The sequence below is a fragment of the Petaurus breviceps genome, unplaced genomic scaffold (assembly GCF_028583685.1).
Source record: "Petaurus breviceps papuanus isolate PSGF00001 unplaced genomic scaffold, PetGlider_PUasm1.0 90842, whole genome shotgun sequence".
NCBI classification, from domain to species: domain Eukaryota; kingdom Metazoa; phylum Chordata; class Mammalia; order Diprotodontia; family Petauridae; genus Petaurus; species Petaurus breviceps.
In genome coordinates, this window is record NW_027187358.1 from 9,495,072 (window position 1) to 9,512,793 (window position 17,722).

A 17,722-nucleotide genomic window follows, 5' to 3' on the forward strand; every position below is an offset into this window, starting at 1 on the left:
GGACAGGAACATTGACCTGTAGCATACTTTCTGATCTGGAGAGGCAAGATCAGTGCTTGTGAAAATCAGACCAATAGAGAAAGTCAGTGCAGGATGAATGAGTGGTATAAGAAATACAGCGTAGTTTGATTTCAAAGGAGAGAGATATCCCTATGGACTGGGGGTGGTCAGGGAAGGCTTTCCAAAGGAGGTGGGACTTGAGCTAAGCCTTGAAGTACAGGAGGAAGTATATATAATTAGAAGCCCTTCCTAACCTAGCCCCTCCTACCTTTCCAGTCTTCTTACACCTAATTCCCCAACTCTTTGTTCTAGTGACACTGGCCTCCTGGCTGTCTCATGAACAAGACACTCCATGTCTCTGCTGGGGGCATTCTGTCTGGTTGTCCTCATGTCTGAAACACTCTCCCTCCACTCAGACTGCTGATGTCCCTGGTTTCCTGAAAGTCCCAACTTAAATCCCACCTCCTACAGGAAGCCTTCCCCACCCCCTCTTAATTCTAGCACCTTTTTCTCTGTTCATTATTTCCTCTTTCTCCTGCATATCACTCACTTTGTATACATCTGTCTTATGTTTCCCCCATCAGACTGTAAGCTCCTTGAGGGCAGGGACTGTGTTTTGCCTCTTTTTGTTTTCTCAGTACTTAGCATAGTTCCTGGCACATATGTGTATTGATTATTGATTGGTTGGACCAGCTGACCTCTGTGGGTCCTTCCATAGGCTGTTCACTAGCAGGGACTTGACATGACAGGAAGAGTGTTTTCAGAAATACTTCAAGTCCTCTTTCTCATTCTCTTTTGTGCAGGAGTAGTTCAGAGAGGAGAAAGGAAAAGTCGAGAGATGCTGCCCGATGCAGAAGGAGCAAGGAAACAGAGGTTTTCTATGAGCTTGCCCATGAGCTCCCCCTGCCTCACAATGTCAGCTCACAGCTGGACAAGGCTTCCATCATGCGTCTGGCCATCAGCTTCCTCCGGACACACAAACTCCTGTCCTCAGGTAAGGGAAAGGGCCAGCCAGGGCCAACAAACCACCCCCTCCAGCCAGAAGACTAAAAACCTCTCCTCCTCCCTCCGAGGTCCCCTCTGTGGGGCGATTTTACACAGTTCCTGAAAAGTCTGCCTGACAGACAAGACCTACCTTTCTGGCCTGAGACGCCCTCATTAGTGACTCTTTCTTTTGTGTCAGATATTGCTAGAGAGCCAGCACCAAGTAGTGAAAAGAGCTGGTTGGACTTCGATTCTGATGCTAATATGTCCTAGCTTATGACTGAGGGCAGTTTCCTGAACTAGTCAGAGCTCAGTCTCTTCCTATGTAAAACTGGGGGATGATACCTATCTGGCCTACCTCAGACATTTGTCTTGGGAAAAGAATTGTAAACCTCAAACAATTATAGAAATGTTTTCATTATTCTCTCTCTCTCCCCCTCTCCCCTCTCCTCTCCTCTCCTCTTCTCTTCTCTCTCTCTCTCTCTCTCTCTCTCTCTCTCTCTCTCTCTCTCTCTCTCTCTCTCTCTCTCTCTCTCTCTCTTCCTCTCTCTCTCTCTCTCTCTCTACCTCTCTGACCCCTTGCATCCCTCAATTATATTTACCTTTTCATCTCTTCCCATCTATTGTCTACCCAGTTTTTAAAAGCCTATAGAAAGTGTGATTTGTTTATTTTCTGAAATTTTAGTAGCTTTGGTAAATGGTCTCAAACTAGGCTATTTTCCTTTGTCCATTTTCCCCTAAAGTATAGCGGTATAAGCATAGAGTAGGACTCATCCAGTGAACTTTGATTAAGCACCGACTGTGTGCAGAGCACTGTGCTAGATACAAGCTTTAGAAAATAAGGTTGCATTATTCTGCAGTATACATGAAGTATTTGAGCTGAGGAAAAGAGCTATGGCCACGCTTAGGTTAGAAAGCTGTTTATTAGGCTAACACAAGGTCAGTGAATGTGTGGGTCAAGCTCAGGGACAGTCATCCTTAACTCCCAAGATTTCCAAATTCTGGGATATGCAATAAATAATGCAGATCATATCAAAGAACATATCAATCAGAAACAGATAGTACAGACGGAGGAAGGCAGTGGTGAACACAGGCTTTTTATACAACATGAATTTCAAACACCTTATATAAGTAGGCAGCTAGATGGCACAGTAGATAGAGAACTGGGTCTGAAACCTGGAAGACCTGAGTTCAAATCCAACTTCAGACACTTAGTAGTTGCTCAACCTTGGGCAAGTCTCTTAGTCTCTGTTGCCTCAGTTTCCTCATCTGTAAAATGGAGATAATAATAGTATCTTCCTTCTAGGGTTGTTGTGAGGATCAAATGAGATAATATTCATATAGCATTTAACATATAGTCATAAAATGCTTATATATAAATAAATATAAATTCTTCTTATCTGTAAAAAATCACACATGTCATATGCCAGTTAGTTTATGGGATTTAAAGAATGACCTTAATGCTAGAGTTAATTAAGGAATGACCTTAATGCTGGAGTTAATAGAGTTAAGCACTATCATATGATCCATCATGGATTAAAATTTAAGATTTAATTAATATTGGTAAGGGAATATCTAATTAGGGTTTGATGGTAGGGGTGGGAGTATGGAGAGAAAGAGAGAGAGAGAGAGAGAGACTTAAGAGTTTTATCTCCCCAAAAAGAAACAATTCCAGGACTATAAAGTAGGAAAGGGTGTACCCCTTTCTTATGCACAAGGGCAATTCTGAGTCATGCCACAGAAGACAGGGCATTTAAAGCAAGACCCAGAAGTCTCTCTGGTCTGTGAAATAGAGATTCTCTGGACCACTAGGAAGGAACCTTGCCCTCATGAAGCTAGCAGTCTGGCAGAGGGATAAGACATTAATACAAAAGAGGGTATAAAAACAAAGTGACCTGTGGGCCCCAATGGGAAGAGGCTAAATTTAGAAATCACCAAAGATTGTCTTCTGGTGCCTCCCTTCACACAGACTGGACTGTATTCTCTCCCCTCCCCAACTTTCCTCTCCTCTCCCCTCTCCCCCCTTCTCCAACTCTGTCTTCTACTCCTTTCCTTTCCTTTCCTCTCCCCTCCTCTGATCAGTTAGAACTGAAAATACCCTGTCTTCCCTGAAATTTTAGTTCGAAGGTTGAACAGGAAAGAGATTTGGGGGCAGGGACTGGCGTGGAGAAGAGTCATTTTGTCAATTCTTCCTTTTTCCCACCATTCAGGTGGGAAAGCAGACTCCCTCAGAATCCAGTTGTCAATCCTGTCCCATTGTGAATTGTGCTATTCTAGGAAAGAAATCCTGAATAGAGGAGAATCTGATTTAAAAAAGAGAGATGCTGAAATGGCATGTGCTATTCCTGTCCCTCGAGCACAGGAAGGATATAGAGAGTGAAAAAAAAAACCTGAAAGAAAAATGCAGAGAAGGGGGCAGCCTGATTGATCTGGGGACTGGGCAGTAGGAACTGTGCAGGAGGCATAAGTAAGCTAAATGTGTATTTAATAGAGGAAGAGAAAACCCTAGAGGAGGGGCCAAGGGCAAGACCACATTCTATAAATACCTTCAAAGTAACAATGCAAAAGAAATGATTATTCACCACCCTGGGATATAGGAAAGCTAGGAACAATGGTTTGAAGCAAAAGTTCAAGCTAGATATGGACAAATGTTATGAGAGGGCTGTTCATGCTGAGAAACGAATGCTGGGAACATCAGGGAAACGTTACAGCTTATAAGCATAAATCCTTATCATATCTCTCCTGCTACTGTTCCAAAGGAGAGCAGATAAATCCTTGGTAGAGGCAGGGCTGTCTGCCAGGTAGACAGAGCAGGCACTGACCTCTGCAAAGTGAGGCATTGCAAAGAGCTCTGGGTTTGGAGTCAAAGGACCCGGATTCAAATTCTGACTCTGCCACTCACATATTCTAGGCTCTCTCTGGGCTTCAGTTTCCTCATCTGTAAAACAAGAGGGTTGTGGCTAGATGAATGCCAAGGGCCATTCCAGCTCCAAAATATGAAACAAAATGCTTCAAAATTAAGCATGATCATGCTGCAGAAAATTCTCAAATTTATTAAGTTGGATTAAGATAAATAAATTAAAGCAGCTGTGTTGACATCAAATGTTTTATGAATTTTACCTATAACTTTAAGATTTGGCTTAATGTTAATGATTGCTTAAGAAGTATGCTTTCTGTTTTTGCTGTTTCTCCTAATATCCCTTTGGCATCTAATACTGAGGACATTTATGTGAATCAACAGAAACCAAAGGTCATCAGCAGAAACTCAGACACCAATCTGCTGTGCCTTCTGCTCTACCACAAGGGCCCTAAAATACTTGGTTTTCCAGCAGTTTTTCTGTCGATGCCCTAATTGAATTTCTGTTGATGCACACAGGTAGCTCTCTTTGCCTCACTATTAACTGACAACATGCCACTGAAAGAAATAGATTCCAGAAATTTGAAAACTTTTTGCTCGTGCCTGAGTTTTGAAGATACTGTTTTGTATTTGTGGAGAGGGGATTCCCAATCTCTTCTTCCATCCCTGCTGACCCCTCCTGTGGCTTCCCCCTAACCCCAGGATGCCATGGATGAAGAGGGAAGTTATGGCGGTCCAAAGTAGGACAGCATAAGGATAGAGACTGAACTGTTTTCACTGGTGTAGGAACACTCTCTACAATACAGGTCTACACCTTCTCTGCAACTTACAATCATATACTCCTCTCCACATCAGTAGTCAATATTGACATTTATTAAGCACCTACTATGTGTATGCCAGGCTAAGTGGTAAAGTGATTTGTCCAGGATCATACTATTATGGTTGTTGTTGCTGTCACCATCACATAACCTGTAGGTATCAGTCAGCACTGGACTCCAGTTCTTCCTGGCTCTGAGCCCAGGTCTCTTTTGACTGTGCCTTACTATCTCTATTGCACTATGTTATAGTAGATTATGGTACTACAGCTTATGTCCTAGAGTGATACCACCAAGACCTTGTATCCCAGGGAGGAGATTATACTAGATGGGCCTCCCCAGGATGACATCACTCTAGAGCTTTTATGCCCGTTCACAAGATGTAGCCAATGTTGAATGCCGATGGACTGAGTTTGGGCCATGGGGCTAGAGGGCTGACCTTGGAACATTCACAGTAATCGTTCTGTCCTGCCGTTCTGCAGTGCTGCTAGGAGGCTGAAACAAAGGAAAAGTATAAAAAGTTTCTACCCTTGGTCATCCGTTCTCAGTGGCCTTGAGGATATGCCCTTATAAAGGCACAGCAGCCTCCAAGAAAAGGAAGGGGAAGAGCAGAGACTTCTCAGTTGGTCTTTTTGTTCATTCGCTTATCTATTTATTTTCTGTCTCCTGAGTCCAAAGCCTGTGATTTCCTTGGTGTGAATACAGCCTCCTGCAGATTGCAGCTGTTTAGTAGATAGAGTTCCTAGAGTTGCTGAGGTTGGATCAGGTTGGGGCTGGGGGAGGAAATTACCTGGTTGATAAGCCTCTGGCACTGAGCCTCTCTGAACTCCAAGAACTGGTTTTCTATCAACAGACACATAATCTGTTGCTGGCCTGTGCTCAAAGGTTTTCCAACTGGGGAAGACCTTAGCAGACTTGGGGCATCCCCAACATAGCATTCCCAAACCAAGACTTATTTCCATGCAGAGAAAGGCTTCAGAGCAGAACCTTATTGGAAGACCAATAATAGTAATAACTCACCATTAAAATTTTTTTTAATAACTCACCATTTAAGAAAAAATATGGCACTTAAAAATCTAAATCCCTTTATATACACAGGCTTCTCTGATCTTGGGCTTTTCCAATACTGAGAAATATTGTATAAGATACTCCTCCTCCCTTTCCATACTATTAGCCTCAAGTCAAAACCACTAAACTCTGTTGGCTACCTGTTCCAAGAAGTGGCTGAAGCCATTCATGCTCAGATATTGCTGGCTGCTAAGTCATTCTGTGTGGTTCATGTTCACCTTATACGGAAGCATTAAGGGTTCCCATTTTGTAGATGATAAAACTGAGGGTCAGAGAGATGATGCCAAAAAGTGATAGGGGCCAAAACTTGTATTGGGATCTTATGACCCCAAGTCCAATACTTTTTTTCTGACGGCCTGAGTGTTCTTTTCTTGCTACTCTTCTTTGGACTCATGCCCTTGCTTCCCTGGATTAGGCATCTCATAGAAATTGTTTCAGGAAGAAAGTGTTAGCAAAAAGGTAATTTTCTTTTCTTCTTGAGGGCCATTTACTTTTGGAGTATATATGTTCTTTTTTAAAAAAAGCATTAATTTACTCATGTTCTTTTAAAAACAACTTGTAATCCTATTTTAAGCACAGAATCTGTTGGAAGAACATCGTGAAAAGGAAACCAAATTCAAAAACAAACAAACAAACAAAAATCGAAACAACAGCTTTGGGGTTGTTTTTTTTTTTTTTTTTGAGGGCTCTTGTTTCAGCAATGTCTCTCAAAAAGAAGCAAGCACTCACTGGGAGTCCATTGTTCAAGAACTCTTTCCTTGCACCCTGCACCCAGAGCAATTCACCCATTCAGGCCCATTTCATAATAGGAAATACCTGGTTGTACAGCTCAGAGGTGAAAAGTGTACAAAATACCAAGACTTGCTTGAGAAAAACTCGGTCCTCACTCACAGACACATTTCCCTTTGATTTTCTCAGTAGGCAGTTGTGGGTGGGAATGTTGGAGAGGAAACCTGTAACATTTAGAAATCCAGGCTGTGGGTCGGGACCTTCCCTCTGACTGAGATTAGTATCACAGGAAGCCGATTCAAACAATGGCTTTATAATATTTGCTTCCATGTGGAGCAGGGAACAGAACACCCTCTTAACTGGAGGGAAGGCCAGTGTAATGGTGGGTCGCTGGATTGCTCTCAAGTTTTTTTTGTGGGAGGTGTTCAGCAAACAGAGGCCTGGTAGGCTATCATCTCCATGAAACAGCGCTGCCTGCTGGGTATTATCATTTGCCTTGGAATTGAATCAAATATGCAAACTTTGGTTTTATTAGAAAATAAATCAGCGGCTTCCGAACCCCCTTAAAAAAGGGCATTAAACTGCTTTTTCCCTGTTCATTTAAAACCAGAGAGGCATTTAAAGGCATGTGTTTTATTCCCTGAAAAGGATGCGCAGCTGGATTGATTCCTGGAAAGTTACATAGGAGTGGCATTGGACTTAATGAAAAACCCATATTTTGGGCTTTCTAGCCCACTAGAGGAAAGATGGTAAAATGGGGGGGAGGAGAGTGGAAATGCTCTCGGGATTTGCTCATTATGCCCCATGTTCCTCCCTCCCTCCACCCCTATCCCCAGTAGGTTTAACTAAAGGCTTATAGGAAGAGCCAACTCATGGTAAAATTGTGAAGGAGGCAAAGTCTGTCTTGTTTTTCACTCTAACAATTCCTTTGCCCTAGGTCTCTGATGCCATCATTCCCCTTCCTCTTCCTAATTGCTAGGAGGGATACAAGAGAAGTATTGTGTAAGATACTCCTCCTCCCTTTCCATCCTACTAACCTCAAGTCAAAACCACCAAGTTCTGTCAGCTACCTGTCACAAGAAGTGACTGAAGCCACTCATGCTCAAATATGAGCCCCTGCTAAGTCATTCTGTGTGGTTCACATGCCATTCTCCTGAGAACATTCACACTTTATATAGAGTCACAGAATTAGAATTTTAAAATTGAAAGTGACCTGAAGAAGCATAGTTTCAAAACATTTTAAACTGGAAAGGACATTGGATATTGTTTGGCTCCTTCCCCTTCGTTTTAGAGAGGAGGAAAAGTAGGCTCAGAATTGCCTAGGTTCATGGAACTCTGGTTAAGGGCCTCTGGTCTAGCCTAATGCTATCATTTTACCCATGAGGAAAATGAGGCCTAGAAAATTGTCTGCTTGTCCTGGTGGGGTCACACAGGTACCAGTTAATGTCTTCTGATTACAAATCAATTTCTGTTTCTGTTTCATTATCCTGCCTTTTATAGCATTAACTAATAAAATATAAAATTTATATAAAATCATCTATATAAAATTATAACTATGTAAAATTATCTATCCTAATTGAGATACTTATTCATAATACATGGATAAGGATTGGTATTGGACCTGTGATTTTAGTGATAGAGGAAAGTCTTACATGAGGAAACCCCTTCTAGGATGCAGACCCACAATTTTCTCTGCAGTTTATGGTCTGAGCGTTGCCTCAAGAACTGAGAGGTTAAGGACCTTGCCTAGAATCTCCCAGCCATTATGTGCCAGAGATGAGACTAAGTCCAGGTCCTCCCAGCTTGGAAGCCAGCATTCTATCAATTATGTATGCCTCTGTTATTAGTAGTGACAGTAACACCTCACATTTCTGTTGAATTCTTCGACAACCTTAAAGAATAAATAGTACAAATATTAGTATTCCTCCTGTTTTGCAAAGTTGGAAACTGAGGCAACTAATTCATTGATGTAAATGTAATTTGCCCTGGGTCTCACAGCTAATAAGTGCTGGGTTCAGAAACACTGATACTACAAAGTAGCAGATCATTTTAAAAAGTTATATTTGGCTTTGAAATTCATAGTAAGATAATTTTCCTATCCATAGTTTGGGTTCTTACATTTTCTTTGGTTCAAGCTTAATATTACACAGTTAGCCTCACCTGAGCAACATGCTGGTTAATTGCCAAGGCAGAGGGTAGTATAAGTGCTAGGCTCAAGGAAAATGTAAAACATTTAAAAGATAAGCCAGGTGGACTCACACCTTAACCCCATCCCCAAGTAGGTAAAAAAGAACTGTGTCCTTAAGGTATTCTGCAAATCACAAAAACTATTCTTGTTTTAGCTGTAAGATTTGGGGGAGCAGAAGTAGGATTTTCCAAAACTGGACAAAAATTGGTTTTGAAAATTCCTATGAGGGAAATTTTTCAGTTACTGTAAAGATCTACCCTCCTGGAGAAGCTTGCTCTGATGCCACAGCCTTAAAAAATCCAAACCAGGCGTACGATGCTTTTGCTTACCCTGGCTGTGGATGGCCAACCCCTGGCACCCTTTGGCTCCTGGGCCTACATGATAGCTCCCTCTTCACAGGGCTGCTCTGCCTGAAGGAAACGAGCCAGCACTCTGGAAAAGGTGCCCCCAAATTCGGGGCCAGCGCACATCCGGGCAGTGGGGAGTCATCAAAGCCTACTTCCCTGGCCTATTTTTAGCATTAAAGAATATTGTTTTAGACCTTGTGGGGAGCCTTCCCCGAGACAGCCCAGCTCCTGTGCCAATGATTAGCTGGCTTCCTTTGGGCTTAAACCCAAAGCAATGGCAGGGGTGGAAATGAGTTAGAACCAAAGATCAATTAACCGTTCACCAAATATTTACTGAGCTTCTGTTATGTGCTCAGCCACTGTGCCAAGCAGTAATTAGAGCTAACAATTAATATACTTGGTGGTTGTAAGTTACTGAACACATCCTTTGATTTGTATAACTGAGTGGTGGAATTATTGCCCCCATTTTCCAGAGGAAGAGCTTAAAACTCAGAGAGGTTAAGTGAGCTGTGTAAGCTTAGATAGATGGAATCCAGGGGTTCTGATCCTATCAACTAGGTCTCATTCCTCCAACCTCTTGTTGGTGATTTCACCTTTTGTGTCTGTCTCCTGTCTTTTTTGTTAGACTGTGAACCCCTTGAAAAAGAGTCTGTTTTGTATCTCTCTGTACTCTCCACAAGGGCTGGCATAATACTGGATATGTAGTAGGTACTTAATTAATGCTTGTTGATTCATGGAGTAATCAACTCCCCCAACAATCAATCACTAGGAGCATGATGGAGATTAGTCAATCCTTATTGACTGAATGAATATGTTTTAATACCTGCTGTGTGCTCGGCCAATTCTATATTATTAGGCAGTACAAAAGATATCTGTGCCCTCCCTCTAAGAGTTTATAATCTTTCGGGGAAAACAAAACATGGACACAGAAAACAATGAACAGTATGTGACTGTATGGTGAGGCATTCAGTCATGTGGTACCTACTGAAGGGGTAGCCTCATTTTACCTTGTGGCCTCTAGACAATTAGTGTAGGGTTGTAGGATGATGATGGGGTTGGGAGTGGCCCTTGAATTCACAAGGTGATAAGATTTATAACTAGCCTATCTCACAGATTATCTAGCCCAGGGTTCCTAAACTTTTTGTGTATATGATGGTACTTTTTGGCAACAGTCTGGTGAAGCCTATAGATTCCTCAGAGTAGTGTTTTTAAATGCACAAAATAAATATATAGGATTACAAAGGAAGCCAATTATATTGAAATAGAGTTACCACATCTTAAAAAAAGAAAGTTCATAGGACTTGCATTAACAACCCTTGATCTTGTCTGTCCTTCTCGTTGTAGATGAGGAAACAGGTCCAAGGAGGTAAAATTATTTGCCCAGAGTCACACAAATAGCAAATAGTAGAATGGGGATTTGAACCCTGGTCCTTTGACTCTAGTCTGTACTCTTTAACTCATGGAAAGGGACCTGAGAATGTTCTGGGACAAGGCCAGAACTCCTCAGAGCTCCTATGGGCATCACCTGCAAGACAGAGAAGCAGATATGGACCCCAAGATATGACCATAAGGAGACTCAATCCAGGCTCATTGCTCCTAGGTCCCAGGACAAAAGTTATAGTGATTTTCAGTAAACTGCCCCCACCACCCATACTGTGAATGGCGGGTGGAGGTGAGGATGTTAGGAAAAGGAGGGTTACTAAAAAACTCCTTACTTCAAATATCTCCCTCATGGGCAGCTCCAGGGCCTGAAATAGTCTCTATTTGTGGGTCATGCCTTTTTTCAAGGTGCTATGTCTCCATAAAAACTGCATTAAAACTGAAGCTATGTTTCCTGAGAAGGGTAGTAATAACGTCTAACATTATATTGCACATTACCATTTGTGAAATTCTTTCTCCACAAGAAACCTTAGAGGAAGGTGGAAGCATCTTTCACTTTATTTTGCAAATGAGAGAACTGAGCCTTATCAAGAATGACTGACTTGCCCAGTGCAATGCAGCTACCAAGTACTCAAGCCAGTACTTGAACTCACGCCTTCTGACTCTCCTTCCAGTGCTCTTTGCACCCCATATTTTGCATTAACTTATTAGCTGTACCCATTAGTGTATCAGCAGATTAACTTATCAGTTCAGCAGGCCAATTCTCTAGCAGAGGGCAGGGTCCTACTCTGGAGTAAGACTCAAGGACGAGGGAGACACCTCCCATTCTCACCAGGATCCTGATCAGACACAGGAATGAGCCCTCTTCCCCCAGAGGCCCACTACCTCCCCTGTTCCCAGCAGCCAGGAAAGGACGGAGAGCAAAAGAGAAATTCCCCCCATTCACTCCCTCCTGTTAGTCAGGGTGAGGCAGAGGAAAAGCGACCCCGACACCATTGTATGTAATTAAACATCTGAGAAGACTGAAGACCTGCTTAGTCTGGTTTTGTCTGTCAAAGACAGCAGTTTGGAATCATGCAGATTCCCTGACCCAGCAGTCCCAGCCCAGTGTGTAAGGAATGGACCCAATAGCACCTCGTTCTTACTGTTCTTTTAGCTGTGTTCAGCTCTTCATGATGCCATTTGGGGTCTTCTTGGCAAAGATACTGGAGTGGTTTGCCATTTCCTTCTCCAGCTCATTTTATAGATGAGGAGTTGAGGCCGACAAGGTTAAGTGACTTGCCCAGGGTCACACAGCTAGGAAGTGTCTGAGGCTGGATTTGAACTTATGAAGATGAGGCCTCCTGATTCTAGGCCCAATTCATTGCACTATCATCACTTTAGACATTCCTTTATAGGGAAGCTCTATATTGGGTCCATTTCCTTTCAAAAGGGTAGAAATATGTTCCTGAGTCCAAATTTGGTGAGTGAGGAGGGAGTCTCATTAATAAACTTGACCTTGGTCTAATCTATGGTGGGCTCAACTTATACAAGAAATGGATTCCTGAAAAAGCTGCCTATAAGTCAAATTCTGTGGTATACTCTAGAGGGGAGGGGTTGTCTCTACTTAAAAGACAAATAGACTTTCATAGGGTAACAAATTACTCCCTCATTTAACTGCCTTGTAAATCCAGATTGAGTTTGCTTAAGATGAGGCATACCTGAATTTCTCTAGGCTTTTTTGTGGCCAGCACTGGATGAATGTAGAGAGAGGTAAGGAAAAGCAAATGAGAGTTTGTGGTTTGAAACACAGATTAGGCTGGATTAGCCAGGGTTCTGCCTTCCCTGCTTGGTTTGGGTTATGGCCAACAGTCTGGATGACCAAGCATTTTTTGTCTGAGACAAGTGCAGAGTCTTTAAATTTTGCAAATATCAACAGGGCACTTGATGGGCCAGTGGCTGCCCAAAGTAATTGGTATGTCAGTGTTTTCACAGGTTTTCCTTTCTAATTTCTAGACTGCCTTTTCCCATTCCAATCCATCACGCACACTACCACCAACATTTATCTTCAGAATTGTCCATTTACCTTTAAGCATCAGTCTAGACCTTTCGCCTCTGCCAGGACCTGTCTCTGGTCCTGTATCCTCTAGTGAAGCTTTTCCTAACTACCCCTGCTCTCTGGCTTCTTCTCCTTACCACTTGTGTGACCTCAGGAAGTTCTGGGATTCAGTTCCCTCATCTGTAAAATGAGGAGGTTGCCCTAGATTGTCTCTAAGGCCTCTTCAAGATCTACATGTATGATACTGTGAATTCCTAGATGTAGGGGCAGGGAACCTGTCCTCACTCAAGTGTAGCCTTTGACTGAATCCAAATCTCACAGAACAAATCCCCTTAATAAAAGGATTTCTTCTGTAAGACTTGGACTCAGTCAAAAGGCTGCACCCAAGGACCTAGAAGGTCACATGTGGACTCAAGGCCACAGACAGGTTCCCCACCCCTGTAGAGCATTTAGCCTGGACCCTACAGGCTGACTCTGGCCTCTATCTTGGCTTGAAACGGTCTTTCCTTGTTTCAGGCAGGAGAATATTGTTTTTCCAACCAGACTGTGAGCTTCCAAGGACTAACATAGGGCTTGGGTTCCCCATTCACTGATTGATGAACCTTTAGGGAACAGAGGCTCAGTGGATAGAATGCTAGGTCTGAGCTCAAATCCAGCCTTAGACACTTACTAGCTGTGTGACCCTGAGCAAGTCACTTAACCTCTAGTTAATCCAAGAAAACTCCATGGACAGTATGGTCCATGAGGTCACAAAGAATCAAACATGACTGAATAACTGGGGAGCAGGGTCTGCTGCCTGAATCAAAGAGCCCAACAGAAGAAAGGAGCCCAAATTGTTATACTCTTATTTGAAAACACAAATTTGAATTGAGTTTATGTTGGGAGGGTGGGAGAGGTGCCAAGAGGAAGTATAGCATAGTACACAGCTTCCTAGTCAAGATTTGGACTCAAGTCTCACGGGGGGCATATACTGTCTGTGTGAGTCACAACATCATGAGCAAATCATTTAACATCTCAGTGGGGTCAGAAACAGGAGCCACTAAGCCAAACAGAAGGATCCCTCCAGGTGCATAGTGACTTAGAAAACCACATATTCATATTAACTATGTTTTATCACATTTTTATTTAGTTTGCTAAATATTTCCCAATTACATTTTAATTTAGCTCAAGCTATTCTTAGGAGTGTTTGGGGACTGCAGGTTTGACGCCACTCTCCAGGACAATGAGTTTCAGAGAAGGTGCTGACCTGCATTAGTAAAGGGGCTTTTCCTCACATGGGAGATTCCCCTTACTAGTGAGATCATATGTCTAGTCCTTATGCCTTATATTGGGAATGGTTCTCCAAAGAAAGCCATTATTTAGAGAATTTGGGGTAAGGAATCATACCCAAACCTCATTTCCAACCATGACAATAGGCAGGGATATTAGGCCTCAAAAAAAAAATGATGGGGTGAGGGTGGAATAATGTCTAAAAGAAGATTCAGCTTCCTGAATACTCTTTTTAATCATGTGATTGTTTGATTTTCAAGGGGATATACTCTATGCCTGGAAGTGAACACTGAGGTTCTTGCTGTAAAGTAGGATTTCTTTCCATCCTCCTAAAATTAATAATTGATATTCATAGTAATGTTATAGGATCATATCATAATAAATCATACTAGCTATTATATATTTAGATCTAGAAGGAACCTCAGTCATCTACTCCAACTCCCTCATTTTACAGAGGAGGAAACTGACACACAGAGAATTTAAGTGACCTGTACAAGGTCATACAGATAGTTGATAGAGGCAAGATTTGAACTCAGGTCCTCTGACTTTAAATCCATCACTCTTTCCATCCTTTCCTATTGTACCATCCTGTAAGATCCAGAAAGTACCTTTCAGAATTGGGGGGGGGGGGGAAGGATTTTGTCTTCAGTGCAATTCCAATGTTATATATTTTATTCCTTGAAAATTTTTTATCTGTATTTAGAATATAGAGTAACTATCAATAAAAACATTTGATTAACTAAAACATTCCATTTCCTAACTCTCCCGAATAAATTTTTTGTTGTTCATTGATGGAGTCCACTGGTCTGCTTTAGTTGTAACATATGGAGGATGTCCCAATAGTTTTTTCTTTTTTTTTCTCTTTTGAACCAGAGTATTCCCTTATTTCCAGATTATAGAAGCATAAAATTAAGAGCTAGGAGGAAACTTACCTTACCTTTCCTCCTCCCCCCCACGCCCCAATATTAGTTATGTCCCCATCGTCTCAGTGCAGTTTTAAGTAGCTTAAAACTTCACCAGGACTTTTGAGTCGTGATATATATATATATATATATATATATATATATATATATATATATAATCTGTGTGCCTACATAGTCAGCCACAGAACTCTTGGTGTGAGAACTCCCTGCTCTGTCAGTAGAACCCATCTCTAACTTAGTAGGAAGGTCCTAGGGGAGTATCCCGAGATACAGCCTGCTTATGGTCTTACAGACAGTACATTAAGGACCTAGAACCCAAGTCTTTCTAGCTCCAAGACCAGCCTTTTATCCATCCCATTACTCTGCTTCTCCTGCCTGAGTGTACATGTGCACATTGGTTTATCTATCCAGAGGCAACCTCTATGCATTTGTAGAAACACACGATTTTATCCATTGGATCCATTTTCGTGCAAGTCATTATTACTCTGCCCTCTCCCTCCAGTGTGTACTGAGAATGAGAACGAAGTGGAAGCAGACCAGCAAATGGACAACTTGTACCTGAAGGCCTTGGAAGGGTTCATTGCTGTGGTGACTCAGGATGGAGACATGATCTTTCTGTCAGAAAACATCAGCAAGTTCATGGGCCTTACACAGGTTGGTTCCTCCTTCTCGGTTCTTCTCTGAGCTTTTTCATCTTGTAGCAGAGATGATTTATTTCCCACCGACACCCCCTCCCACAGACACCCCTCCAAGGCTAGCCTGGGACTGACCAGAAATTGAAGGGCAGTGATTACCCCCAACCCTGGAAGGAAAGCTCTTAGTTGAGGAAATTTATATCCTAGAGCTTGTCTCCGATCTGGTTTCTTCTCTAAAAGCTGTAGTATTTTCTCCATCTTGGTGTCAACCTGTAGTTTCTAGTGATTCAGGACACCCTGGGTTGTGCTGGAGCCCCTCTGGCTGATTGTTAAATTTTCAGTGTTAACACTTAACACCTCAGAGATCTGCAAACTCTACAAATCACAGTCTGATCCTTTGTTTTGTTGATTTGTCTAGAATGATAAAAGTGTGTCATGCATTTTGGGAGAGCTGGTTATTAAATGTTTACCAATACACTGCTACCTAGAATCAATTCCTTCCCCATCCCTGCTCCAGCAAATTGACCTTTTTCTTGAGTTCCTTCATCCCTGTAGCAGGAACAATGATACTCACGTGCCCCAACTCATCTTATTTTTTGGAATAGGTGGAACTAACTGGACACAGTATCTTTGATTTTACTCACCCTTGTGACCATGAAGAGATCCGAGAGAACCTGACTCTAAAGAATGGTAAAGTGACTTTCCAATTCACGTTGCCTTTAATAAATCCTGGGGAAGTTTGTGGTTCCATGAGTCAGGAGTCCACTGTCTGTGAACACAAGGAAGGAGACTCTTAGCTATTATAATCTAGTCATTTTCATGCAGTAGAACTGGGTAGTATGCATCAGCTGCATGGACGGAGACCAGATGGTAAGATTCGTAAGGTGCTACAAGGTCTCCTACTCCAATATATTTCACTGTGAACCTGCCTTAACTCAAGAAATTCCATCTCTACGGTGGAATTTCCCTTGGGTTAAAGTATCTTTCCCTGGCAAGACTCCTTTAATTATTCACATGTTACCTAGGACAGGGTGACACATTAACTCATTAGTACGTATTAATTCCTGATAGGATATTGAAAGACTAAGTTTTGGTAAGAGAGAGGAAGCAAGAAAAAGACCAGAGTACAGTGGTCTGCCCAGGGAGGACAGGCTTGAATGGAATACCAGTTGAGGAACACTGTGTGGCCAGGAGAAGCATGAGATCATGCTGTACCATGAGTGGGATGGAGAGAAAAGAATTTCCCTTCCTATAATAGGGGAGGCATAATCCTAAATGTAAAAGTTCCCTTATGCATAAATCAAGGGTGATTAAGAGGTGTCCCCAAAAATATTCTCTCTGTCTTAGCCCACTATAGGGCCTGGTGTTTATTCTGAGAATCAATTCCGGTTTGTTTTTTGAGCCCTTCCCAAGTATATGGTTCTTTGCTGGGGGTTAAGACATTGCCTACAGAACTCCTTGTTAAAAGGTTGAGGTTGTTTGGTTTCAAATATAGGCCACTCTGAATATAGCAAGGCCTTGTGCTATAGCAAAAAGCATTCTGGACCTGGAGTCTGGAAAGAGCTGGGTTGGAATCCAATCTCTGACACTCCTTGGTTGGAAGGAAAAACATAAGCAAGTCATCAGACTCTTTGTGTCTCATTTTCCACATCTGTAAAATAGAACTAAGAGCATGTAGCACATAGAAATGTGAGGTGTGATTCCTATTACCTGGACTGCACACCCAAAATGAGATCTCTTCTTAAAAAAAAAAATACCCACCCCCTCAAACCAGAGACATATATCCACCTAAAATGAATGCTGGTTATTGTTTGTGCTTGGTTTGATCCATCCAGAAGCATGGCCTCTGCTGGGACCAAGCAACCAATGGACAACTTGTACCTGAAACTCTTGGAAGGTTCTATTGCTATGGTGATTTGTAGGAAGGAGGTGGGGAGGGGGGAGAGGAAAGGAGGGAAAGATGGCAGGCAGAGCAAAGGACTTCCTGGCTGTGCCTCCTGGCCTCTGTCTGTCTCTGTGCAACTTCTCACTTCTAGACTTCCCTGTTAGGGGCATATGTTCTTGCTGGATGAGGTAACCAATGGGAAGCTGGGATTGAACCCCAGCACAATTGCCCTTTGAGGTCAGCCTATAACTTCACCCACTTTAAAAAGAGGAACTCCTCTAGACAACCTTATTAAGAAGAAACTGGACAGCAAGATCAGAAATTTTTTCTCCTTCCTTCCTTTCCTTCTCCTACTCCTCTGGCCCCTCTGGAGATACTTACTGCCTCCAGACCAGATCTAATATATGCATGTTCTGAGCCTGAGGCTTGGTTAGAGACACCCAGATGAAGTTTGTTGCATTCTGCTGCCATACTTTCTGAGCCTTCATAGTACAGTCATATCAATAGTTAACATTTCTAGAATGCCTTAAGAGTCAGAGTACTTTCCTCATAACATCTCTGGGAGGTTCAGTGTGTGATCATCCCCATTTTACAGGTGAAGAAA

General features: G+C 42.3%; 1 protein-coding gene across 2 annotated transcripts in view; it reads left to right on the forward strand.

Annotated features, from left to right (window-relative positions):
• Nucleotides 1–17,722, forward strand: part of EPAS1 (endothelial PAS domain protein 1) — a 114,121-nt gene that overhangs the window by 60,301 nt on the left and 36,098 nt on the right. For both annotated transcript variants that reach the window (XM_069071625.1, XM_069071626.1), the window contains exons 2-4: nucleotides 804–994; nucleotides 15,101–15,252; nucleotides 15,839–15,923. In XM_069071625.1, coding sequence (XP_068927726.1) covers nucleotides 804–994; nucleotides 15,101–15,252; nucleotides 15,839–15,923 — 428 coding nt within the window. The remainder of the gene's footprint in view (nucleotides 1–803; nucleotides 995–15,100; nucleotides 15,253–15,838; nucleotides 15,924–17,722) is intronic.